Raw genomic sequence first — 26,925 nt, forward strand, 5'->3', positions numbered from 1 at the left:
ATTATTAAATAGTCGACTTCAAGTGCGGCCGGATTTTTAAACAGTACACACAATACCGGCAATTATATAGAATATCTCAAACCTTAAACAGCTTCTCTCTTCCATTCAGTTTTCGTTTCTTTCTTCGTTCTGCGTCGGTTCACCCAAATCCGATCTTCTCATTATGCAATAGTGATAAAAATAGTTATAGTAATTATTATTATATTATATCTGTGTTTCGTCATTGTTACGGTCGTTTGTAGACATCATCAGGACTATTCCGTCATCTTCCGTCTCAACACGGGTTGTGGCAGTGAGGGAATCCATTCATTTTCAGGTTCGGTCCGTGTTTTCATCGTTGTCTACATAACTGTTCCTAAATTTGCCTCCATCACTGTCCATCGATTACGCTGTGGTTTTCTTCCTGCAGCCCATGTTATGTCTGTTTCACTTGAGTAGTGATAGCTCACGTTCCTCATCAAAGCACCTAAAGCCTCTTCATTTTTCAATTATTTCATTCATTCATTCGTTCGGACTTTCTTCTTCTGCTGCTTCATAATGTTTTCTTGCGCTCCCTCTTGTAGCTGTCGTACAGTCGCTGTTGTTGCTATCTTCACATTTCACCATATCAATTTATAATAGAACTATGCGATAAGCATGGATTGGTCATGCGTTAGGTGAGATGGGGTTAATATCTAGTTGCTTATCGAAATCCGGACTTGCGATACATCGTTACTTGTTTTGATGTCTTACTTATTACATTCAAGCAGTTTGGGCGAGGATCGGATCATCGGCAATCATGTGGTTGTAAGGCCGCACGTCTTTTCCTCCCATGCACTGGTAGTTCGACTCGCCGGCGTTCATAGTCAACCATCTTAAACAAAGGTGGCGAGCGCTGAAGGCGCGTTAGGATCATGCGCGGGCGGCAGCTGGGCCTTCGTGAATTTGCGGCCCTTCTTAACACCGTACTGGCCTATGAAAGAACCATCTTCACCAAACTCCCCAGCTTCACCGTCTCCGTACTCAGCCAATGAGTCGCTTTCAGAACCACCACCGCGGCTCGACTGTAGCGACGTCCGGGAGCCTGCCCTACAAGGGCCCACTCTGAAATGATCAGGACCACCATCCAGATTATGATCATATTACTATTATTGTTAATATCATAGTCATTATAGCGGTAGGTGCAATAAGAAGTTAATAACTACGAGGAAAACACAACCATCATAAGGACGCTTGACCCGTATATTGAGAACAGCTTAGAATGCGTCGCCTATTCCAGCTAAGAAAACTGAATTGGGAACGGTGAGTTTAATTTAAGTTGCTGCGAAGTAGCGATACATGTTTATTCAAATGGCCCGAGTGAAGGGATTTGCAATAGCAGTTAAATAAATTGGATGTCAATCGAAAGTAACAGCTACTGGCTGATAATACATGCGGATGCCGGAATAGTCGGATCTGCTAGTATTCCTACATTTTTGAGGGAAAAAGAATTCTCGATTGTAGACGCTTCACTGATTTTTTGTCACAAATAGGCACAAAAAGCAATATTGTCAGAACGTGTGATGCAGTACGCCGGTACGGCTGAGCGACAATTTTTTACAGAGTGAACAGTAGTGATCAAAGAGGATCTTTAATTTTATATGTAAATTCAACGTTGTAATACAAAAGAAAAGCAGGCATAGAGACGATACGTAGCCTGAAAAGCTCGCTGGTTCCGAAGCTGCGTAATACGCTTCCAGTTGTTCTCTGATCACAAAGTAAAGCGGGCAATAAACGCGCGTAAAGTACCGAAATACTAGCGTCAGCGAAAGTTTCACGTACTCTAATAAAACACCATACGGGGCTAATGCCACAATGAAATCTTCGGCAGATAGGACGAGGCGAGTGTGATTTAAGACACATTTAATAATGAAGTGAGGGAATACGAGTAATCGGTTAGGTAACGGGCGAAGAGGAGTCACTTACGGTTTAGAATACTCGTTGAAACCTCCCTCCTCGGGGAAGCCGTCGAGGTCACGACCCCGGGTAAGCTCCTTCTCGTGGACGGAGTACTTGCCGCCACGATTTCGTTTAACTAAACAAACGATCATAAGCAACAAGAGCAACAGAGCGATGGCGCACATCATTCCGATAAACCACGAAGCGTTGGCCACATCGTCCTGAGATCCAGGATGAATGGCTACCAGCAGGAGCAACGGAAATCAGTGAAACACAACAGTACAGCACAAACGGTCAGTAATTTATAATCAATTCTTAACCTAACAAAGTGAGAACATAGATTATCCTTTGTCCTACGTTTGTTAGCATTCGTGCACTTTGGACGTTTTAGCCCGTTCGTTGACAAATTTCTAAAAGCCACTTGAATATATCTTATTTTAAAATATATGATATATGCATTTAACTATAATAATAACATTACTATTCATACATTTGTTGTGAACATACCTTCTAAATTGAGTTCTAAAAGTTACACAGCTATTGTAACATAGGTAGCAAATGTTTCTACGTAGACTACTTTATCACTAATTTCTACTTTCGTACTTCCTGTTTCCGTGACAGTATGAGTTCTCCGAATTCTACGTTAAGAAGCCCGTTATTACTCCAACTGTATATAGGGCCCGTTAAGCCTTACTATTATTATCTATTTGATAGTTTGATCGAAAACAACTGTATTTTATAAAACTAAAGAGTATGTCAATTTATCATATTTTGATGTTTTCCGATGATCTGAGTCATTTGCCTGCACATTAATAAATAAGCCTGAGTTCACAAAGCAGCATTTGAAACGTGACAAGGCGTCAGATAGTGTGACACGTAAGTGGAGAACACTAGAACGTAGTGATGCTGATGCGCGCACGCTAACAAAACATTAGTACGTTATTCAAATCTGATTTCAGCAGTATTCTTCAACAGATAATATATGTTCTATGTCTGCATACGATTGGTGGTAATCTTTTGAGACCATCTTTTCTATAGAAACACCAAATTAGCAGCAACGCATGTTGTCGTTGGTAAACACGGGTTAGAGCATAGGTTAATGCATCACATACTCCATGGTAAATCCAAACAAATTCGACCCTTTCGACACCACACACAGCCATCATGATGAGCTATTCCGTCTCCGCACATGTCGAGAATTGGGCGTCCGTCACTTGTTCAACAAAGGCGCACGATTACGCTGCAGTATTTGGCACAGCGCCATACAAAATTATCTACTCGTTATTCTTTTCGTCAGTTAACACGTCTTTATCGCCGGCAACAGCAACATTTAGAATAAATATATAAGAGAACGATTTCGAAAAAACGACATACAGAGACACTTTTGCTTCAGTGGTCCGTGTGTCTGATCAGGGTTAGTAGGGGGCTAGATAGATGTTCGTTTGCTATCTTTGATCTTTTGTTGCCTCTAAATCAGGCTATGTGAAAGACCACGTGAAAGACGCATCGCTGTCGGTTTGTTAAGAGATAGAGCCCGCCGACTTGTTCTCGGTTCTCTAAAAATGCCGTTGAGGTAGGAGTCTTGAATAGCGCAATGGCGGTGACGGCTGCCGTGGCTGTCTTCAATATGGGCGGAAAAGAGAACAATATCGGCTACAATAGCCTACTAACTACGCATGGTGCCAATGTATTTCCAATATGCTGGGATGACAACAAAGCTCTAGTGTTTCTTGCCGTCTGTCCCCCTTCAGGGCATGACTGACTCAGCGCGGACGATCTCCAGTTCTAGTTTCCATCGTCGTTAGTGGTTGATCGGTGCTTGCAACCAGCGAAAGAAGAAAGAGGAGAAGGTGCCTGCGTGGATAAATAAGTCAGCCAGCTGCTATCGGATCCTAGTACTATCCGACCGGAACAAAGCAGCCTACCACAGTCTATATCACAGTTTTCGAATCATTTTGCCTTTAAAGACGACCGGGACATGGTCAGGAAGCAACGGGTGAGGAGGCGATTCCGCTAGCGTAGATTCAGACCGATGGACCGTCAGCAAACGCCAACGTCAAACCGAACGCGCAGCGCCCGGTTTCATCAGAGACAATTGCCGTTAACAGAATAAACTAACTGTCCGTGTTGTGTCCTACAACCCTTAATTTTAATTTGCAGTATTTGCGTAAATCTTAATGAGTTAAACTAAGAACGACGGAAGCGGTTTCCAACCATCCTCAATATTCGTCACGCATTATCTAAACGCACTAGTCTTATTATAAGTATAAATAAGTCATAAGAAAAACTTGAAGGAGAGAAACCACTTCAACGTCAAATGTCCTATGGTTCTAGCCCTGACCCGAAGCTGCTGAAAATCGTGCTTAAAGTTCTATTCCGGTTTATTACTTTATTTAATTATATAATATGCACGTAGCGTGACTGAAAAAACTCACCGACATCGCTAGTAATAACCTCCTCGATTTTTGAGTAAGTTTTGTAATCGCCATCTAGTGACACTACCCGCATCTCGTAATATCGACCAGGATGGAGGCCCTTGACGATCTGTGTGTCGTCTTCGAAGTTCTTTTGCGTCTGCTCCCAAGGATCGCTGCTGCCCTGTAATAATTCAAGACGAGAAATAGTTACAAGCGGTTCTAATTTGCTGTAAAATCATTGACATGTATGCATAAACTTATATTGTAATCGATTTAGCTTTACATCATGCCAGACCTCTATCGAGTCAGAACTCTATCCCATTTTTGCACGTAAAAATTTTAGTCACCTAATAACGATCCGTTTAAAAAACTGTCAGGATTAATTACAAATGTTAATTATAGACAATGAACATGTTAGTCACATATACGATATATTCGTGTCCGAAAGAGTGCGACATTTACAGATAGCAATAATCACGGTTCAATAAGCAGTAGTGCTCCCAGGTCGCATTCGTAAAAGCCGATATTTTATACTCCAGAGCGTCGGATATTTTGTCGCAACGTATTTTAATTCAGGACAGCCGTGATCAGGAATGCATTTATTTGCGCGACTACGAAGCCAAGCGCATACCTTGTGCCTTTCGGTAGCAGTACCCATAAGGCTCCACAGTTGGAAAGCTATTGGCCACTGCAGGCTAGGAAGCGGCCAAGGAAAAATTTGATGTATTTTTTTGCATAAGGATGTGTACTGCAGAATATTACAGTAAGTAAGGCCGGTTGTAAATTCATTCAGACATATATCCTGTTGTACGGCCTGTTATGTGCACTTGTCAATTTACGTATATTACTGATCCTTCTCTTTATTGGTCGCGGTATCCATAACAGCCCGGGGAGGGGGGGGGGGGGACAACATATCAAAAACAAGAACTCCATCAGCTAGGTCAAAAAAGCTTTTCGGCGGTCGGAATATCGGTATCATCGTTTAAATTGTTTCGAGACGATTTGACCAAGTTGTTACTCATATTCCGAGAACTTCTATGGGGATAGTTTTGTTAACTCACAGCTATTCCGATGTTAATGAGCATCGGTCTGCTGTTAAGTGGTACTAGTCCAGTCTAGGTTTAGAGGAGTTGTGTTATCTGTTATAGAACGACTCTTCGTCTGATACTAAACATCGCGTTTAAGAATCAAGACAACCACAGAAGTGTCAACTTTGACCGATTAAGAGGTTAATGAAATAACAAAAATCGACGATAAGGTATCTATTAACGGACGCAATTGTAAAAATTAAGCATTGAAGCCGTATTTTTTCTCAGACACGGCCTATCCTACGTAATCTAAAAGCTTGGATAAAATAAAAGCCAAACTGCCCAAAGCCCGTCCTTAACCGGAAATACTGATTTTACAGACTAGGCAGACATAAATCCATTGCGATTGCGACAGTGACACAGTTTCGCATGAAGTTAGTCCATAACAACGATTTAATTTTTTCTTATTTTCACACTTTCAGGAAAAACACATTTTCAACGTTCAATAGAAAAAGAACTTAACCTTTCTTTTGTTCCACTGAACTGTAGTTTCAGAACTATATCATATTATTGTCTGCCTGATTCAATATGAAACTAACTGAGAACAAAGCGAAGTTATGCCACACACCGTAGTGCAAGCAGCACTACGGTGCTATGTGGTAATACGGTATTATCGGTAATACGCTATTCAAACTTTATCTAGAGATATGGAAAGTATCTCCAAGTGACGAAAACCCTTCGGATAATCAGAGTAGTAGTGTTCGTAGAAACAAGCCTGTATTTCGTCCCAGTACGACTGTCGCTTAAACAAAATTTACTTATGTAAATAAATATTTGATATTAAATAATTACTTACCTTTAATCGATAGTGCACTTGAAAGGCGGATCCAGGCCGATTTGTGTTGGGGAGCCACGTCACTCGCACAGAAGCAAGCCCGTCCTTTTCGGGCTGCAGAGACCAGATGAAGTCGGGGACGTCGGGCTTTGCTAGATGGTTAAAGGAAAACCCAAATAAATTCGCTTCTGATCAGGCTCATTATCTACACTTACGTGCCATTGTAATAAATTCGCAGCACGCAGCATATTCGAAACAGGTATACAATAACTTAGGAACCTTAAATGTTTTACGTCTGGTACTGCCGTTATGCCTTTTATCAGACGGCTTGCCCCCGGCACAAAATAAAAGGTGTCCACCACGCCCGTATTCGAACCCAGATCACCACATCACATTTAGCAGGTAAACACGCTACCCACTACGCCATCATCCTACGAACCTAGAAGAAGCTAAAATACATCATCGTCGATAGGTAGAAACAAGAACCCACCTGCGAAATTATCATCAGCGGTGCTTACTTCTATGAAGTAAGGCTCCCCCTTGCCTTTCTGCGTGGCGGCCTTGATTGTGATCCTATACTTAGTGTTAGGTCGTAGGTTGGCTAGTTTGGCGCGGGTCTCGAGCGGATCGTTAATTGGCGATCGCTCAACCGCGGCGCCGAGTGTCGTGCCACGAACTTCTTCGTAACTTATATGGTAGCCAGTCAATCTGCCGTTAGGCTCCAGTGGTTTTCGCCACATAAGATAAATACCGCTGGATCCCATGGGAAAGCCGTCGAACGATGCGACTGGACCTGGGACTCCCTCTGGTGTTTCAAAACTGATTGTTTCGCTTTCATCACTTTCATGCTGTTCATTGAACACTCGTACCTGTACGTAGTTTTTAGTGTTAGGCTTGAATATTCTGGCAAGCGCATATGTCTGGTTAGATGGTACGACGAGTTCCCGCATCTTGTCCTTGCCCTCTTCGTTCGTCCACGTTTGAATCTTGTATCCCTTGAAATGGCCATTTACGGAATCCGGAGACACTGGCCGCCACCGAAATTCCGCTGATTTAGCGTCCTCTACCCGTATGAGACGGAATTCCTGAGGCACTTCACTCGGTTCTGGAAAGTTAATGAAATCCGACCATTATCGAATGATACAGTACTCGCAGATGAGTAACACTTACATTACATGTATCTCATGGTTGGTTAGTACGTAAACAAATAAAAGGGGGTAGATACTCACTGTCTTCTCCGGAATACCCGATCACTTCCACGGCATGAGTGTGAGCTGCACCTTTTCGGTTGTGCGCTTCCACTTTGATTCGGTAGGGCTTAAATACAGGCATGCCGTACTTTACGATATTTCCTTGCCTCCAGTCATGGATATCCTCGGTAATCCAGGATGTTTCTTCTGCTGTGTTTTCGATATCCTTGCGCTTGTATTTGACTCGGTAAAAGAAGCCCGGGGCATTGTGCTCGATCCGTGGCATTGGCGTCCATGAAATAACGAGGTTATCCTTTTGAGTGCCGCGACCTACAACTTTGTCAGGGTTCTTGTGTGGAATAGACTCGGATGTTGTACATTTCATGGACGTCTCAGATGGTGCTGAAGGACCGATTTTGTTGCGTGCGATCACACGAAACGTATAGTTGGCCCAAGGAGACATTGAAACCTTGAAGCGTGTATCCGGAGCTGGAATATTGGCAAACGCGTCTTCCCAGGTGTCGGGCGAGAAGCTTGTATTGTATTGAATCGTATATGATAGGATGGGTGCCCGCCGATCTCCGTTGGGTTTCCACTCAACCAAGGCGGTGTACTGTTCACAGCTGACCTTGACAATGGACGGCGAGTTGGGCACGTCTTGGACGGTGAGCGTGGCCGCTGCTGTATCCTTGTCCAGTTCGGTCTTCGCAACACACGTGTATACGCCTGAGTCGAGTTCGATAGTCCGCGTGATCGTAAGGGAGTTATCACTAGCTTGAATCATTCGAGGATCGCGCTCGAAATCTATTAGTTCATCGTTGAATAACCAATTGATTTTCAAATCCAGAGTATTATCAGCTTGGGCATTACAGCGAAATACTGCGCTCTTGTCAGCTGCTACCTCGTAGTTTTCGGGTGGCTGAGTAATAATGGTTTTTGCTGAAACAAATTCGAAAAGAGGAAAATTATTTCAAACCGAACGTTTTTTATGTTTGATTCTGGCACTACGTGGCGTCGGTAGTTGGCGCGACGCAATGGTGTCGTACCTAACATTGTTTATGCTCAACAAAGAGAAAAATGTCACAGCGCTCTAAAATCTGTAAGTTATATGCACGATACATGTATAAATCATTGACTTTGTTTTCTGTTGACATTTCTGCTTAGTTCTAATCTATAGTAACCGAGATCAAATGAGAAATACTTGTCTTAAAAGTGTTCCCCAAATTACCTTTCACATCTAAGGTCCCAGACGCGCTTGTTTCTCCGAATTTGTTGTTAGCTTTACAAATGTACTCCCCATTATCAGTTACAAGCACCTCGGTGATCTGAAGATCTCCAGAATCGAGGACCTTGTAGCGCCCTCCGGTCAGCTCCCGGCCTCCGACGGGCGAATTGGAATTCGTTTTAATCCATTTCACGGTAGGCTTTGGTGCCCCAAATACGCGACACTTTAGGATTGCTGTGGAGGATACCACAGCTTGGGTGACCTGTTCTGGCGCTTCAATTATATTCGGCGGTAACGCCAACACGTTAAGGTAAAAATCTTTGAATGCGTAGCCAAGTGGGTTGGAAGCGTTACACTGAAATACGGCCGTATCCTTTTTCTGAAGCTGCTCAATGGTAAGGAAATTACCCTGCAGTTTCATGCGTGGGTTAGGCGGTGCCTTTTCTATAGGCATACCATTGATGAACCACTGTAGTTTGGGCTCGGGCACGCCAGTTGCGTTACACTCAAAGGAAATCGTCTCTTCTTCAGCGGCATCCTTCTTCTCAGGAGCTTTGACCCAATATGGCGCAGCTTTAATTTTGACATTCATGGAGTGTGATTTAGGTGGTCCCACTCCGTTACTAGCCGTGCACTCGTAGACACCTTCATCTTCGAAGTCCGGATTCTTGATCACGAGTGTTTTACCATAGTTAGTAATCTCCACGCGGTTACTATTGTCTAAACTTGACGTCCCCTTTTTCGTCCAACGAACTTGAGGAAGAGGACTGCAAGAAGCAGAGCAAAAATAGCACTGTCAAATATAGGGTCAAGTATATACACATATGGGTATTGCAATCAAGTTGAGGAAATCTTTGACAGGCTGTTTGCCGTGACGCCTTCTTTCTTCGCGTTTTCTGCACCCACCCACCTGGCTGTTTGTTTCTAGCCCTCGTATTTTGAGATCGTAAGGCCGCTGTCAAAATGCCATTCCACTGGAATCTGTTGTATGTAGCATATTTAAGTCATATATCATATCAAAGAAACACCTATCAATATTGGTTGACAAAGCTATTAAAGTATTTCAAAATTAGACAGAATTAAAAAAAGAGTATTTCTTAAATGACTAGTGAGTTTAGGTCCTGAACTGAAAATATAGCCATGGTGAACGATAATTACGCTGAAGAAGCATGACGGTCAAGAATGACACTCGTTTTTTTGCAGATCATTTTATTGGAATATCTGTTTTGTTTAGATACAGTCACAAAAATCATCCGCGCGAAACAGCCCAGATTTAGGACTTTAGGCTTAGACAAAAAGAAACGGCTTTTTTTGTAATTGATTAATTACAAAAAAAAAGCCGATTAAATTGTACAGCCATAATATCGCCAACGTCATATAAAACGTTTCAAACCATTTGAAGAAGGCTGGTTATACGAGAAGCTTGATGTGTGGATGCCGCACAAATTGACGCAAGATGGTTTATTCGATCTGTGTTTCTACCTGTGAAACTCCAGTGTAGACCCAGCCTTAAAACGTGACTGTGTTACAAGCGATGACAATTGGGTCATACACGACGATGTGCAAATGAAACAAGATTGACGAGAAACCATGTTCGATTCGAAAGTTGCTGCCGCCAAATTTCTAACGACTGTTTCGGACCTACCGGATTATCAACAACTAATAAAATGACACTAAGCTACTGAGAAAATTGACTGGGACCACAGCTTAAGTTAACCGGTAAAAGTTGAGAGAATTCTAATGGAGAATTTCAGTGCATCTGCCTTACGGCCGGGATTACGTATCGTTCATTTGTCATCTGTTTCGATCTCTATGGAACTCCCTTAACTGTTTTAATTGCAACGTAGGAACGCAAAAATCACTAACGTAATTCTTCACTTCTAGACCACAAGTTTAATTGTGATGAAACTACGGTGTTACCGGAAAAATGGTAGAACGTCGTCGATCAAAACGGCGCGTATTTGGCTTGCTAATATTCATTTATAATATGTTTGTTTTGGCTTAAAACGGTCAATGTTTTTGAAAAGCCAATTAGGTCGTGTATATATAACCACTGAGAACGGGACTAAATACAGTTGTAGTAACTAAGTAACCCTTATATCCCAATGTAATTTTTCTAAATCATCTAGCTAACAAAATGTTTTGATCGTTGTGGAAGCAAAAGTTTGAATCAACATTCAGAAGTTCATGACCAGTGAAGCCACTTGTTTAATAAAACTGTTGCCGTTTTGAGAGAAAGATATGTTTTTCTCACACCTATATCTATGGCAATTCTTTTCATAGTTATCGATCACGCCTGTCTTTCTTGCCGATAGGTTGCCTCAATAGGTAGTTATCATAGGTACGTCACGTTCTTTTATACGTTACTTCTCTTATAAGACCAATCGCTAGCTTCCTTTCGATTCAGTTTGATTCTGCTATTTCGAACTTACGTTCCTCCGAAGATGCAATGTAGTTCGTGTCTTTTGCCTCGCAGAGGATCTTGCTGAGGTCCTGAGGTGTACTGAAGCACAGGTGGCACCTCGGTCTTGCCTGACGAGCTCTTTGGCTCGACTTTAAGCACAACCTTGTTGCCAATCTTATATTCTCTGCGGAAGTGCGAAGTGGCGGAGCAAGTGTACACCGCGTCGTCCAGCGAGTCCGAGCGGAGCACCTGACTAAAGTGCAGCTTACCCTCTGGATCTGCAGTAATTCTGGAACTGTATCAGAATTCGCATGCATACACACAAAACATTAGTGCTTTTTAGCTGTTTATTATGCTATATTCATAGCACTATCCATGTATATTCAAACATCAAAGAAACAAACTATTTGGCCAAAAAAATCTCGTTTGAGATTCGCCATACGAGACACACGAAAACGTTCCAGAGATAGACTGCATAAAATAATATTGTAATTTTTTTTCAAAATTCAACATGCTGAAATAAAACAATATAGAAAACCCTAATTAAATGAAGGTAGATGATGCCTCTGTGCCGAATCGAGGCAAACGTATTTAATATCTTTTATAGGAAAAATATAGTAAAGAGTTTTCCATACTAGGTCCATATGAGCACCTATACACCAGGCTGAACCACATGGGCCAACCACATGACTGCTGGCCATTAGCTTCGAAAATTTATTTTAATTAAATACTAAAAGCGTTCATAGATAATGTAAATGTCTTAAATACTAGTAAATATCTGTTGTAGCTATAAACAGTAATTAGTGACATTGCTTACATCAATGAAAGCTGCTTGTCACTATGTTCGTGTATTGCTTCGATAGCTAGACTAATGCTAATGAGTGACTGGTAAAATTTAAAAAATGTATGACATTAGAAGAAATAGTAAGCTACGATGACAGACGATGCTTTCAAACGCATCCTATTAAACAATTTTATCTGCACGCTCACTCTTGGTTTAGAATTAAACTAGTCAGCTTCATTAACCCAGCATAGAATATACGGCCTGTGATGAAAAGTCTGTAGATGCGCGTTTTTCCCCTTTTCGTGTAAACGACGTGTGAAAGATAAGCAAACTACCATTGACGCCTCAGCCATAGGAGACACGAAAGGAATGAACTGAATTTGCTTCAGTTGGTAAACTGCCATTGCGGGTAGGCTGTATGGTGATCGAAGGCCTTCAAGCCGTTGTGGCCTAAGGTTCTAAAGCGTCCTCGTTCGCATAGACAACTGAATAGACGGCTGCTTTGTCTTTCGCAAACTCTAGACTAAACAAAGGTAAAAATAGAAAACGCTTAGCGAAGGAAAACTTCCGCGCAGCCGTGGCGGTTTATTTAAAATTCCTCACTGCAATGGTGCACCAACATTGCACTTGTCTAATTTTTGTTTATAAATACATTTTCTATCACAATATAACGCTTTTAGGCTACGCAGCCTTCTTCTGCAAAGGTGGCCGTATCTTTTGCGCTGCTATTTGGCACGTACACGTAACTCGTGTATACTACCGCGACTTCCGGTTATTTTTATCCGTTCGGTTTCCCTGCCTGACTTTGATGGTAGAATCAGGTAGTCCTTTTACCCTTATCGTCTTGAATCAGTCTCGTCGTAGCGTAAATTTTCCTTGATTTTCGACGAAGCTTCAGGTTGCTCCAATGCAATTCACTGAGCTACAATGAGGCGTTTGTTTGTCGTTAATTACCACCGGTGTGTTTTCTTTTTCTCTTAGCCCTTTCCCCGTTAGTTGCATGGCTAGCACACATACAAATATATATAATAATATTATATATAAATGTAAAAATTATTGATTTCAGTTATAGTTCAGTTGAATTAGTGATTTCAAAATCTTCAATTCAATATGATCTAGTTTTTTTCTTATTGTCAATTGTGTGTTGTTTACTGTCTTTATTCTTATCGTAAGCTGTTTCTGACAATGCGCTTACAGATGCTTCGTCATCGTAAGTGTTATTTGTTTTTTTGATCTACCTAAAATGGTTCGAGTTCCACGTCTGCTGTTACTGTCTTAGAGTTAAGCGATACTGCTTAGAACGGCCGATAGCTCCTCCCAGCAACACGGGGTATGCATGTTTTTTGGCCTACCTGTTGAATGATCTCAACGCTCCATTGCCCGACTGTATTAACCAGAAGACGGAAGGGGCAGGATAGCCCTGTGGCGGTTTACAATCTAGCGAAAGCGGCTCTCCTTCCATTACGAATATCTGCAATCGAATTAAAACCGACATAAGCATAATTTTAGCCCATTTACTTCATTTGGAAGAAGAAGAAATAACCAATAATTCTTACGGTTATTGTATAGGATCTGTGTTGTGACAAAAAGAGCCACGCAGGGACACATTTTTCATGTCTTGAACACTTAAATGCAAATACTTGCTCATTTCGTCCCAAAGCTCCCCACATTCACAATGCATGTCTTCTATGAAACGTCCTTGCGTTAGCTCTCATCATCTATTCTATGGTTGAGCTCACAACAACTCGGCTTCACGTGATCACCGCCTTATTTGACCTTATTCAAGATGAACAGGTTCTTACTTTTAAAACTCGATGCCAAAAATTAGGTCGTTTGGCAAACCGAGCATGTAAGCAATGTGGACTCACTGATTCTACTATAAATTGTTGGCCATTTCTCTGCTGAAACGCCATAGACAAAACTAATAGGAATTTACTTTTCTTTGAAAATCTAACTGGACTTCAACGCTTGGATCTTTCATAGATTCTTAATCTTTATCGAGATGAGGACCCAAAAAGTTTATTTTCGCCCGATTTTCAATTATAGTTTATGGAAAAGTCTTTGTAGCTTTTTAACATCAGGCTGATTTTCCTTAGATATGTTTTTTGCTTTAATTCATTTTCGTCAAGCCATGCCATCCAGCAAGAATCTCAGAGAAGTCCGGACATACTATACACGCAAGCCTTCATCCGCTTCAAGATATCGGATGATGATTATTATTATGCTTTTGCCGATGCGGCTGCCTAATTATGTGAAAGCACATAGAAAAGCACCATGTTATGATAGTGAGATTTGAAATCGAACGGCCTTTTAGCCATGCTGGATGAGACGAAGAAACCTAATCATACTTTTTGCATTAGTCCGTTTCCTTAGACTGAACGCGAAATTTGCAGCGGCTGAGACAACGGTCGCAGTCTGTCGTAATGTGTCGGATAGAGTCTAACTGAATAACGTTGCTAAAAATTTGAGTTTCATTATTACACAAAAAGCTTGCACTCTACAGCGTCCTGGCAGTCACTCCGCTGCTCGACCCAGATATTCATCTGGGTCAAGCAGCGGTAACAGGCTAAACCTGCATCACTGAGTAACGCGTTGGTTGTCGTCTGCGTCAGCTTGCTGTCAATCGCACGATGTCAAGTGCCATTGACAATTACGAGCAAACTAATAGAAGGCTAATAGTAAATTAGGGGAGAGAAATAAAAGAAGCCGTACCGGGTTTTTTTTTTTCGAGGGGCCCAGTGTGGACTTTCTCGAGACCTACAATATAAACCCGAAAGAAGCTTCTCGGTCCGCTCATTCGATTTGTCCATTTACTGACATTAAGTGGAGTACACAATCTGCGGGATCGAGGCGACAGGCAATTGCTGGACAACCATTTTCAAAGGATGTACCAATGTGTCGGCACAAATGTCCGATGGGGAAAAGTAGCTGCTCATCAAAAACTAGATTGCTTCGGTGGTGTTGGCGGGAAATACTTCTCGATTAACCAACTGAACCGTTTGCAATGTTGATAAGCCTACAATAACTAGCTAATTGTGAAGAATGTATACTCATACGTGTAGCAACAAGCACCAACTGAACACAGAAGGAAGTGGAAAAAAATAGAATAATTCGATAATCAGATAAATACGGAAAAAAGCGTCGTTGAGCGTTCACTGCTGGTATTAGATTATCTATTATCAGTATTAACAGTAGTGGCACCATTCTCTATGTTTCATCAAATGTAATCTCAATAAAAAAACAGCTGGAGTTAATTTTAGGTCTGGCCTCCCTTGACAACACAGTTCGGCCTGTGTTAATCAATCTCAGCATTTCAATTCAAAACACATATGATAAGTGCGCACATAGACATTTTCAAAGAAAAAAAACTTTTGAATTCAGTAGTCTCTCTGTCTAATGAATAACACACAAAAACGTAAACATCCCATTTCATTCGCGATGCGTACCTGGCCATTGTCCAACCGTATCTTCTCTCGCCCCTATCAACTGAAGAACGAGTCAAACTAATTTTTTTTATAGCACTCATCAAAATACTGATTAATGAGACCGGTCAAGAACTTCAGATCATCCTCAATTAGAAAAAGCTCGTGACGAAGCTTCAGAGTCGTCGATGCTACTATACATTGAACTAAATGACGCTGTCATATCAAGATAAGGTTCAGTGACGATATTAAATAACGAAAATAGGCTGAGTTCATTTGAAGGAAATGCATCGACATTGTAATAGTGACAAGCTACGTAAAGATCAGCACGTAATCGTTTATGACGTCGTAATAAACCATCTAACTATCGACCAATCACGACACAGTCATTAGACGCAAAGACGCTGAGGCAGAAATACTTCTGAGCGTTCCGTTCGATTTTAGAGATGATGAAAAAGGACCGTGTACAGATAGGAAAGCGTAATCATTCAGGACGCGATGCTAGCCAAGTAACACTTAGTAGTACTTATGAAGTACTTTATACGTGGAGGACAAGTGGCGCATGCAACCCGCGGTTCACGACCATTCGGCTTTAACTTGTCAGATCCCATAAGTTTCGACGGCTAAACCAAACAATTGAACCAGTTTTATTTTATCGTTGTCGAGGTAATGGTCATAGTCATGTCGACACTTCCGTCGTCCTCGCCATAATGCAGAGTGCCTTTCCCAAACGTTAGTCGTGTCCGACTAATCTCCTTTTTCAAGCAATGTTTAATGTAAATGTACAACAGATACATTCAATTATCTGCAGACTCACAGGCTATCGGACACCATCAGAAACAAGCTTGACTCTATACTTTGGTCACCTCAGAACCTAACAGAAGTTCATATAGAATCATTGTGCTCTATTTAAAGCAGCTGATATATGCACAGTTTACTTAAATCTAATCAAGCCTCGCGTACAAGTTTGCAACAATGGGTACTAATAAATCGTCATCAATAGTTACTGCTCGCTAATAAACTGCATTTAGGTTTAATTGACAAGTAAGTAAACAAAAAACCAACTAAAGCGCTTATTGAAAACGCAAATCGGTCGGGTACGGTTGACGTCTATCGAAAAATACTACGTTCTCCTTTGCAATACGGCAAAAGCTACTGAATAACTTTAGTCTAGATACGGCAATAGCAGTTATCTTGCTAGCTATATAGGAAGCCAGAAACACCACGAGCACACCACAGCGATTAAAACGCAAAGCTGGTATTGTATCGGCGTACTAGTTGAGTTATTAGGCTACGAAATCCAACAACAAAAATAACGAACACAGTACAAACCGGTACACACGTCCTCAACATTAACAGAAAAAAAAAATGAAACTTGCAAGCACAGCTGAAAGTCTTTTTTGTTCTAACAACCTATTCGTTCATGCTATAACAGTAACAAGCTGCGACATATCCTAAAATATTGCATGAATCTCGAAAAATTATATTGTTCTATGGAGGCAGAATTACTTTGGCACAGGCCTATTTTTGAGAAATGAAGGAAGATATCAGCTCAACAGATACAGGTTTATAACAAATGACATGCACTTGGAAAATCTGAGAACGAATTTTCCAAGAGATTGGCCCTACCGAGGCAAGTAACATGGGCATCGGCATAGCTGCAGAAACGGGTGTCTCTCGAGGTAATGACACATCATACAATGGACAACGTTTGAGTCGGGAATCCCTGTCGGTACCGCTACTTTTCGTGAACACAGATTCGTAAAAGGGAGCAGTGGTGTTTGAGTAGGATTGTGGATGACCAGCAGTAGCATACTTGTGAAACAATTCCTAATAAACAACGATAGCAATAAGAAGTTCACGGCAAAAAAAAGGGTCTAGATATGCACTTCTTTGCGTAGGTAAGGTTATAGAGTGCGATATAAATCATGGCGAAAGGACCACGAGCATCCCGCACAGACTCAGGTTACTAACAGCACCGGAAAAGTCCCCTAAAAGAGTCAAGAAAACTTATCCGTTCGAATTGTGGGACATGAAGTTAATGGGCCTACCACACATTAGAGAACTGGACCAAACATACAAAATCTGGGTCCGCTTGTTTCCTTGTGGAGGAATCCTGGAACGACTCCTCCGTTTATAACAGGATCGCTGCAGAATCGACAGGAGCTAACTTTCGCCTTTCAATAGTTTAATGCTTGACAAAAGTGGTCTGTGTTTTTCGGATCATGAGAATGAAACACACGCGGAGTAGTGTAGGAACGCTAAAAAGTGAGCCTACTCAGGAAAAACCTAGTGTATCGAGAATTCGGTAGGTTTTCATGTTAAGAAGGAACCGCCGCAAACACACTTCTCGAGCGCCTGATTGGCGTAATAAGGAGCGCACCGAAGGAAACACTAAAAAAATGTTTATTGAGAATATTAGGCTGTTGAAAAGATAATGGCAGTTATCTTCAAACGTTTACTTTTCCCCGGGCTCCCTATTGTTAGTTCAATATCTACATCATCTCTACACCTCTCTTTTCTATAAACTCGCTCTGATCTCGCTGGCTATTGAACGGTATTTTATTTTCAATTCAATGTAATTCAGACTCGAAAGATGGGTGTTTTTGATTAGAAGAGGGCATTTTCGACGCCTACTATATTTGTCTTTTCAGCAAATTTAAAAGCTGCTTCAGCAGCAGCTGGGTATATTTGTGCCCTGTACGAAATCGACTTCATGCCCAAAAATACGAATCAAAAACGGTTTGCTGCGGCTAACAATGACTAGTTGGCAGCTCCGTATGCAGTCAACTGTTAGGGATGATCCTTTTACGTCAATATGAGGTAGAGAAAAAAAAATTGGTGGTTTCAGAATATGTTCCTGAACCCTAAGTTCCAAAACAAATTTCAGTCCGAAAAAGATTTCCGTCCCACCACTTTCTCTAGATTGTAGATAAATAAAAGAAACAATAGGTCGTCATACAGAACGGGTGGGTCTCTCTTAGTCACTATGTGGCGACCGTGTACGTGGTAACAAACCAAGAAGTGCGACTCGATAAGGGGCTTTATGGCACACACAGCACGTTTAACCAAAATACATTATTCTAGTTCATTTTGAGCAACCTAACAGGCAAGGTCGAATTTTCCGAAGGACGCAAACCTTTGAAGTTCGCTTTCATAGTGGCCAACAGTTGTGTGTCATCTATGAATAATAGCAATGATAGCTAGCTAGATTTTTTCGCGTTAAAAAAAGGCTATGATGATCACACAGGATAAAACAAATGTCCGTAAAGTTCAAGCAAGATATGTATAAACAGATCCATGCGTATTTATTATCTACGCTTTTGTGCACATCATCTTAGACTGTACGCGTCGCGATAGTAGCATTAATTCTTAATTAAAAATTCGTTCCTACCTCCTGTGTTTTGTCGTCGGCGAAGTTGCTGAGTTCGGACTTCCTGAGGAAAACCGCATTGGAAACTGAAGTGCCATACTGGTTGGTAGCTTTGCACTGATAAAGCCCTTCATCAACATCGTCGGGTTTAGTGAAAATGAGCGTGCCTCTTTTCGGCTGTTTACTAATTCTTTTATCGTAAGAGACATAATCAAACACCCGACCATTTTTTATCCACTCGTACCTGTGAAACAAAATCCACGAAATATTAGCCGTCTAGTATCTATTACGATTGGGTTTTGTTGTTGTTGGGAATTGTTGCTACAGCTATATAAGTAGGTATATAAATATGTACGTATATTATATTATATATATATATATATATACATACGGTATATAAGTTGTATTATTATACACTGAAGACCTATCATCGGTATTTGCTGCGTACTTATAGTTGTGAAAAACGATATTACTATTTGGAAATTAATTTCAGGCTCTTTTTTTTTTGGGTCCTTGTAACACCCGAACTGGATTCTGCTTGATTAACAAATGACTGTACTGTCTTAGATTGGCAAGATTCTTTCCATTAATTACACCGAATATCTACGTGCCATACATAAAAAAAGTGGCATTACTTCAATACAAGGAGTGGGAGGCCACACATCTACAGGCTGGGATATCTAAATACGGACTTTTCCTTATGAGTTGTGTCCAGGACTGAATCAACAGATACTCAACGTATGTGTCATTCCAAACGGTTATGTTTTCTCCATATAACTATCGTTCGATATGATTACAGTTCAACCACCATTGTATCCAAAATACCCCTCTTTAAATCCGCAAATCATGTTTTAATGGTAACCATACGTTGAGCGATATTGGTAAATGTAAAATTATCAACGCGTCATCAAGTGAGCTACATACAAAAAAGTTCCGGCGTAATTTTGGATTGAAACCAAGGTTTCAAAACAGCCAGTAAGTATAAAGGTGCATAAAGGTAACGAATGTACCAAAAAGAAAAACCTTTGAAGCTTGTCTGAACGATTTAATTAGCGATTGATAGCTGCTCTCCAAAACGGCAGCCTCTTTCTTTATATAGAATTTTCAGGTGTTTTAAAAATGGCTTTTTGGGCCGTTTACTTTTCGAGCTCGTAAAATCTGTACTCTATTGAAGACCTTTTTGTTTGCCAGCTAGAAATCTTTGTATTTCTTCAGGAACCGCATGAAACCGGCCAACAACGTGGATTACGTAAAAATGAAAGTTTGAAACACAGAAAGTAATAGATAATCATCGCTTAAACTTGAGAAACAATGTATCCTTTTCCACTATGATGGGGTTGTTATTTTATTTTAGAAGAACTGACTTTCTCCTGCTAGCAAAAATAGAGAATGAAGTCGTGTACGCTATGGCAGGCAGCCCGCCTTTATCGGAATTCGAATGCTCCGCGCAAGTGTTACTTGAACTCCTCCGTGTATATTTCAACCAAACCAAATCTTACGCTTCTGATGACTTCGAATCTTGCTTTTCGTTTAGGCGGTAATATCACCATGAAAATCTAACGTCTGTTATGGTATGAATCCTCTGTCAAATACAGCACCCTAGGAAAACACGCTTTTATTGTCTAGACCATACATAAAGGCCTTTTTTTTGAGTCTCAGGGAAAATCGGGACCGAACGGCCGTTGTTAGTTGGCCAATTTTGCAGTAGCATGTACAACATCAGTCTGCTGCCACAAATGAACATAGGTCCTCATACTTTTTTTGTACATATAGTCTCTTCCCTATACCGATATTTTTCATGAACTCAGTCCACGGCAGAAAGTAAAAAATGTTTTCATTTTGGAAGATCCAATACTTTGTTTATTGAAATTTCGAAAAACTGCGCAATTTTTTAAATTAATATGTCTCATAGCTTCGTTACCATGGTTGAGAAAACCACCCAGAAACATCGTTTTTCTTTTGCTTCATATTACACTCTCCAAAAAAGCCATTCAGAGTAACATCAATTTCTTCGAAAACATGTTTTCTCTCCCTTTTTTTAAATGCTACATGTTAAAATTCCCGAGAATCAATGAAAACGTTTTCGACATAAGTAGCACCTATATGCAGATCGGCTCCTGCACGTTTGGGGCTATAGAATATAAATTCTATACAAGACAAAATACACGTTCAGATGATACATTTTGAAGCGCTCACCTATCAAACTAACTTTTTGCGTAAGGTATAATGCAACATCATTCGTTGTATCTGGGGCTTGCCTAAATCCGACACATTGCATCGTCATTCTGCTTGCGTCGAACCTGTTATATAGTATATAAGATAGTATATAACAACAGGTGTAGTATCTCTTTGTATAATCCCAGCCAAAGCCGCGCAGGGTGCGTAGACTACACACTTTAGCCGTGGACGGAATGGCTCTCAGATGAACGTATCGACCTGCTCGCTTACTGCCTGTATTCTCGTCTTGTCTCCCTAGGGACCATACATTATGGTCATGTCACGAAATAGAAACAGCTCGATAACGTCTGCCTGCTCTGTTAGGTCAGAAGTCAACTATCACGATGCGAACAATTTTAAAGGGACCCGGGAAAGTTTCGCAGGACTCTTCACCCACTAGACCTTCAATGATTACCCTAGTCACAAAGCATTCGCTCAGTTTCCTATTTCGGCATGCATGTTGGTCCAAGCCGTATACAGTAGTATTAGCCTTGACTATTATCTGTACCTTTTTTCCTTAATTGTATATATATATATATTTTTCCACGGCCTAACCACTCATCCTAGGCACCGTTTAGTCGCTATCGCTATTCCAAGATGAGGTGTTGCTTGAGCAAATACTATTTAAATCAGTATTAGTACGACGTTAATATATATGAAGACAGAAAGTAAAACCAGGAAGAGTCACTACCGAAGCTGTGTAGCATAAATGTCCATGGTAAGGCATCAGCTGACTTTTTTTTTTTGATACGAAGAAAGGAACAGGGAGATGACAAGACAACACTCGACCTTCTTCTAAATGGTCTGTTCTCTTTTTGCTTCAGGCCACCTGGCTTCTTTGAATATGCAAACAAGCTACAATTTAGGAGTGTTCATTTTTGCTGAGTTATTGTTACAACATGTTCCGTGGGAACTACTTTCAAAATCGAGTATTACGGACATGCGACACTTTTCTTTGCACGGCATATGGGAGCGAATCTGCAGTGATCACTGCGGTAAACTAGCAGTCCTAGGAGTCGAAAAGGAGCAATGAGTTTTGCCAGGTTGAGGAGACATTATTATTATTATAGTTCACTTTGCGCCCACCTGGTTGAAGCATAGTTCAAAAATCTAGATTATCTTTCATACGAGCAGACAGCTAGCGTATGCCCCGTCTCAATATTTTCTGTACAAGTTGGATACGAAGCAAAATCATTTTGTAGTAGATTAGCTAACGGTAGTCCAGCTAGTACAGAGATCGGCATGGTAGCATCGTGTTGCCGCTGGGTAAGGCTTTTTCATTTACACCTCAGTTACACGTTGAGAACACGTCTCTAAGTTGGGGCCCCAGGGTAAGAAAACTGCTGGACATTATATCCCTTAGCGACGGTAGTGGTAACTGTGCGTGGTTTTGACTTTGGGTCTGGTCTTTGATAACAAGCAGCGAAACTTATATATGTATTCCAGTGGCCTGTCGAGGAACGTTAAACCGGTTCGTGTTCGCAACAGCCGTTGCGAAATCCATTGTGACAATTAGGAACACGATTTTTGATCTCCTGCAACCTGTGCTCTCGCTTTAGTCTGCGCTTATATCTACCCTTCTAGAACATTGGCCAACGCGATATGGCCGTGCAACATTTTTAGTAATGAACCAGCACTATTATTTTATTGTGTTTTTGTTCTTATTCGTTATTTTATATTGTGTGCTCGTTCTTATACAGAGATCGGAGGGGAAGACTGACGCACGTTTTTATATTCTGATGATCATTCATGACGTACCTAGATGAAAATCCCCTAAATCAAATTCAAGCTAGCTGCAGCTTATAAAAATATCATCGCTAGTTTATATTTATACGGTCCTAAGCTAGCAGTTTCAAAATGGGAACGGAACACAAAGGCTGATCGCATTCGTTTACTTCGATTGATTTTTAATTAATATTATACGTAATTCAATAGGGTTATACGAAACCAGCTGCACTTGATAAGGAAATTGCTTTTTGACCGTACACTTATTTCTGGGTGATCTCCTTATAAATCGGTCCGATAATGCCGGACTCGCCGACTGGTTGTTTCGTCAACGCACACAGACTAAAAGCAGCTCTTAGAGCTACTTTGTTTAGAACAAAGTAGGCGGCAGTAAGCTAGTAGATTTTTGCCATGGAACTATAACATTTATCTAATGTACATACGTAATAACCGTATGTAAACGGTCGTCATTTTTTGCACTTGAATAGCAATTTTAGCTCGTTCATTTTATTTATTAACCTCTGTGCGTACGTTTAAGACGTTTCTTCCTGCGTTCTTTTTAAGTTGTAACGATATGGGCGATCATTTTGACACAGATAAACCGCCTGACCTTTCTTTCATTAATATCTGATCGTCAGTAGAAAAGCAAACGGATGGAATAGAAACTCAATCAAGTTAGAAGAATTACTGTGTACGCGTTCGCATGATTCAGTTTTATCTTATCGTTTTTTCATTGAAACGAAATTTCTCCTAGGTTCTACGTTACACCTAGACTGCTTGTTGATAGTGTTATTAATTAAGTTTCCTGGACTCTTTAAATATGTGACATGTTTCCATACACAATTACTGCGACCCAGACAGTATTTCAATAAGAGATAGTTTGGTTCAGAGCAACATGTTGTTTGTGTAATTATTACAAGGCGTCCATCACAATTGACTGTGCGAAAGCTGACATAACAAACGGTTTTTGGGGTGGCGCTATTCGCTGCAACGCTATGAGTTATTGAAGTTAGTATCTATCTTCGTTTTGTTGCTAGCTTCGCTGGGCTTAGCACATTGGTTTGCCTAATTCAGTGTGGCAGAGTTATGGCGAACGAAGTTAACTACGCTCCTCCTTCTAACTGCCTTCGATTGTTCTAAACACATCTTGAAAAAACAATCTCGATCTCAGTCACACTAACATAGTTACGCTTAAATCTGCTGCTTTCAATGCACTTCGCTCATCATTTGCTACACTCGTAAGTCCAGATGGCTGGAAGTCAACCGTTCAACTGTTGTCCGTTGTTATATAGCTTCATACAAAAAGATGACCTAAACTTGGCCTCGAAACCTAAATCACATTAGTTCAATGTGAGCTCTATATAATGAAAATACACAGCTGATTCTTGTTTTTACGCTAACGTTTGCTGTCAAAATTTCCTGTGGCCGTATTGAGAAGGTTGAGCAAGAGGTTCGAAAAGAACGTTGGAAAGATACGTATTGATCGCATCACAGGTCTGCTGACATCGTCACAATCAAATACGGCATGACGAAATGAGCAAGTTAATCAAATTTATCCGTTTAGTAGCAAACCCAAACAACAAGAGGGTACAAGGAATAATGTCTCGAAGCTGGTGCTGTCACACGTGTGTAATCTGCTTAGTTGATCACACACGTATAGTAAATACGCCTTTCTTTTTTTAAAATCGCCATTGAAGAACGGTAATTTTTCCGCGAGCCATCGTTGAAATATCAAGAACAGCGAAAATACAGTCATTGATGTACCAGGATCGAAATTGTTTCATCCATCCTATCCACGATCCCATAGTTACATATCATTAGAGTAGGACACAAGTATGATTCCCGGGAGTGGGGATATTACGATAATCGCGAGCTCATCAGCCGTCGTACGGCAACGATTGTTCTTACCGCTCATCGGCTCGATAATACACACACTAACAAATGAATACGAATATACCGGTTAAAGAAGGGGCAACCAATGTAGGACCAGTTAGGTAGGTAGGTGGTCGATAGATGAACTTTGCCTAACTTCGAGCAGATCCTCCTAATATTTTTCAGCAGCTCGAAAAATTTGAATAGCTCAAGCTGCGTATCGTTAGCAATAGATTTTTGGTAAATATTTACATCAAAATTTTGTCATTCTCTATATGTAAAAATCAAAGGCTAAAGCGCAGGTAGAATTCATTGAAAAATGATAAAATAGCCAGGCCTTAGGAGGCTTTCAACTAAACAGCTTGTTACTTGTGCAATCGCACTAAGAAGTTGAACAAAACGAGCGGAAAGGCTGCACATAAACCTTTCAACCGAACGAATACAAAAAAAGAACCAACAGTGCGTTTAAGGTCTCTAGTGTAATAGTTTCCTTTGTAATCTTCAATTTCCCTCTGTTTATTCTTCAAATGATCTTACTAGTGAAGCACTGTTCTTTTGCTATTAATAGCGTTAATTTTCAGTGCGTTTCACTACTGCTTTCAGCTTAAGTATTTATTGAGAAATTTAATTACTGAGTGTTTGTTTTTAGCAATAAATGATTTTATTGGATCTAAACTAATTTTCTGACGAGACGCAATCAGATTATAGTCGAAGATAGTTAGGTAAGTTGTATCTGCCAGTAGTGGGGAACGTAAGTTATTTAAAAAGTTTCGATCTGCTTGATTACTTGGGACAACATAGTATACAGATTTCTGCTTAATTCTGCAGCAATCGTCAGTGAGGGGCTACACTTGGATTTCGGAATAAGCTTCAATTTGACAGCAGATAGTAAAATTTATCAAAGTCAGTTGCTTATAGAAAGGTGTGCACACAATCTGTGTGAACGAAACTAGCATTTATGAAAAAGTTCAATATGATTCTGGAAAAATTGGTCTCAGGTCAGGTCCCTGCTAAACAAATATGTATTTAAAAGCACCTTAATTAGCGCACTCTTTCGAGGTGTACTAGAAAGTGCGAAATAATTAAGTCCCTTTTAGTTTATTGCAGTGGAGTAACAGAAAAGGCTTGTGACTCTGTTGCGATAATTATAAACTCCCTGGAACAGAAGCACATTTAGTGTTGCATATTCGTAAAGGCTTCCTCAAATGCTGTACGACGGCCGCTTATTTTCGTTATTTTATCCATAATAGGACCCCTCTGCTATGGTCTCCGTCACGCATAGATCCTCTTTTCGTTTTTTTTGCGAAACAAATGGCGAAAGATTTATCTGCGTGAATTAACGACCTCATTTTTTTACCACTCTCAAGATTCTAGACTCAATTAGTCAGTATCTTAAGTATACCGTACGTATCGATAGCTAGAATAGTTGGTGCACCATCTGGACCAGACGACTCCCAATTATATTAAAGCGGTTTTACTGTATAAGTAGCTTAGTCTTCATTACATATGTCTTTCAAAAAACTAAAGTGAGGATGCCGATTTAATTCTGGGAAGATATTTTTAAATAGTGTATAAATTATATGACTTACTCTGGTTCCGGTGTTCCCTCGGCTTCGCATTCCAGCACGAAAGGTTTATCGGTTTCGTCCTGGCTTTGGGCTACCTGAAACAGCTGTTCGTGGTCGGGCTGCTTAATCATCATTGGAGGATGCGGTACCTGTGCTTGCACCTCGATACGCTCTACCGTTGTCAACAGCAGCAGTAAAGGGGCAATACCCACGGTGAGGACGTTGGAAATCGTTATTGTAGGTGACATTTTTCAAGAACTGTTTCAGTCAGGTAGGTGTGAACTATTTAGCGACCCTGCAAAAATATCAAAGCAAAAGGATGCGTTCAGTATTGCCGCATTTCACGAGCGAGACAAATTCGTTCTACCACATAATAATGTTAGCGAAAATAATAACAACATTTTATTGTACTAAAAAGGGGGGACCCTGCCTCATATTTACGGATCCGCTTTTGTCAAAGTAAATAACAACCTCGACAAAGGAAAAACTTTTTATTCGATTTGACCCTTCTATATACCGATAGTTGCGCTTGATACTATCATCGAGTAGAATCAGTACATCCTTCGCACTGCGTTGCCATGGTGGGCGTAAATATGCAGCCATCACTAGTTCAAATCTCAGCGTTGGGAAGTGGTCACCGTTTCGCTTCGTAGGTCTTTGAGGCAAAAATTAGATACGTCCGAGAAGATCCATCTAAAACAATGTCGTATAGCTTAACTGCCGGACATGAAAAAATGTCGTTGAAGCTTCCCCCGTTGTTGCTCTGCAGCATTCCTTGCGTCCGCCACCACTTGTTCCTCTCCGGCTAGTATTAATATTAAAAGGGTATCTTCCACGCGTGGTATTAATTTGAATTGGCCTTTCCTATATTCGGATAGAGGAAGTGTTATTAGGTAGCAGATCGCTGTATAACGAGGTTCAGTACTCAAAGCATAGAGCATACACCCA

The 26,925-nt window shown here is 40.7% G+C and overlaps 1 protein-coding gene across 4 annotated transcripts in view; it reads right to left on the bottom strand.

Moving 5' to 3' along the window:
* Positions 1-109: 109 nt before the first annotated feature.
* Positions 110-26,925, bottom strand: part of Nrg (Neuroglian) — an 82,729-nt gene continuing 55,913 nt past the window's right edge. For all 4 annotated transcript variants that reach the window (XM_086967998.1, XM_022831958.2, XM_086967999.1 and 1 more), the window contains 11 exons: positions 25,999-26,272; positions 18,617-18,839; positions 13,153-13,271; positions 11,045-11,311; positions 8,616-9,379; positions 7,427-8,326; positions 6,688-7,302; positions 6,219-6,349; positions 4,353-4,515; positions 1,945-2,158; positions 110-1,083 (listed from right to left, as the gene is read on the bottom strand). In XM_086967998.1, the coding sequence (XP_086824124.1) occupies positions 855-1,083; positions 1,945-2,158; positions 4,353-4,515; positions 6,219-6,349; positions 6,688-7,302; positions 7,427-8,326; positions 8,616-9,379; positions 11,045-11,311; positions 13,153-13,271; positions 18,617-18,839; positions 25,999-26,225 (3,852 nt within the window). In that variant the 5' untranslated portion in view covers positions 26,226-26,272 and the 3' untranslated portion in view covers positions 110-854. The remainder of the gene's footprint in view (positions 1,084-1,944; positions 2,159-4,352; positions 4,516-6,218; positions 6,350-6,687; positions 7,303-7,426; positions 8,327-8,615; positions 9,380-11,044; positions 11,312-13,152; positions 13,272-18,616; positions 18,840-25,998; positions 26,273-26,925) is intronic.

This window comes from Varroa jacobsoni, unplaced genomic scaffold, assembly GCF_002532875.2.
Source record: "Varroa jacobsoni isolate VJ856 unplaced genomic scaffold, vjacob_1.0 scaffold_361, whole genome shotgun sequence".
Lineage (NCBI taxonomy): Eukaryota > Metazoa > Arthropoda > Arachnida > Mesostigmata > Varroidae > Varroa > Varroa jacobsoni.